This window comes from Gekko japonicus, unplaced genomic scaffold (assembly GCF_001447785.1).
Source record: "Gekko japonicus isolate JY-2015 unplaced genomic scaffold, Gekko_japonicus_V1.1 scaffold923, whole genome shotgun sequence".
Lineage (NCBI taxonomy): Eukaryota > Metazoa > Chordata > Lepidosauria > Squamata > Gekkonidae > Gekko > Gekko japonicus.
This window is the reverse complement of record NW_015171530.1, coordinates 329070-330026: the sequence shown is the minus strand read 5'-3', so window position 1 is coordinate 330026 and position 957 is coordinate 329070. Positions and strand designations below refer to the sequence as shown.

Genomic DNA, 957 nt, shown 5'->3' with positions numbered 1-957 from the left:
GGGAATCAAACCCGGTTCTCCCAGATTAGAGTCCGTGCTCCTAACCACTACACCAGACTGGCTCGCCAGATTTGGTGACCAGGTGTTTTAGCTCTGGGTGGATGGTTAGTGGTGAGGCAAGGACATTCTGCCCCTGCTCAGAGGCACTCTGCTGCTTACTGCTTCAGATATTCCCGGACTGAGCCTTGGCATTTGAAACAGGTGGCATTCAAGCCCTCGTACTGGGCATGAAAAACTGGTGATTCTCCACACGTCGCCCACCCACGCCCTTCTTTTCTCATCTAGATATCTGCCTGTCATGTCGGACGACGCGGAAACGAAGGAGACCCCCCCAGAGCAAGGACAGCCGGGAGATGAGCAGCCCCAGGGGGAGTCGGAGAAGCAGCAGGAGCAGCCGCAGCCGTCGCCCCCCCAGAGCCCCCCAGCCCCGAAGGCCCCGGAATCGCCCATGATGGTGACAGTGACGATTGAGGAGCAGACCACCGTGGAGGGACTGCAGGAGAACGGGGATCCCGTGGGGATGAGGGTGGGCTCGGCCGAGGAGTTGGGGAGCACCCCGGTGCCCCCCACCAGCCCCCCCGCTCGCTCCAAATCCGCCTCGCTGAATGACCTGAAGCCCCAGAACAGCATCAACGGCGGGGCGCGGGCCGTCGTGCGGAGCAGCCTGTCCGGGTCCCAGGTCCAGCTGGCGGGAGCGGTCGGATCCCCACGGGCCAGCCTGAGCCGGCAGCCCTCCACAACAGGCTCCACGGCTGGCGAGGCCGGGGAGAAGCCCAGGGACTACATTTTCATTGCGGCCCTCTCCTGCTTCTGCCCCATCTGGCCTATCAACATCGTTGCCTTCGTGAACTCGGTCATGGTGAGCAGAACAGGGGTCGGGGAGGGGGCTGGGAAAGAGGGGTGGTCCCACCCCCCTGGGAGGGAGGGAGGGAGGGGCCATTGCTGCCTGGGTCCTCA

At 63.6% G+C, this 957-nt stretch overlaps 1 protein-coding gene across 1 annotated transcript in view; it reads left to right on the top strand.

The window, feature by feature from the left end:
- The first annotated feature begins 298 nt into the window (after nucleotides 1-298).
- The window catches only part of PRRT2 (proline-rich transmembrane protein 2), a 5451-nt gene continuing 4792 nt past the window's right edge, over nucleotides 299-957 (top strand). The window contains exon 1 of the mRNA XM_015419525.1: nucleotides 299-859. Coding sequence (XP_015275011.1) covers nucleotides 299-859 — 561 coding nt within the window. The remainder of the gene's footprint in view (nucleotides 860-957) is intronic.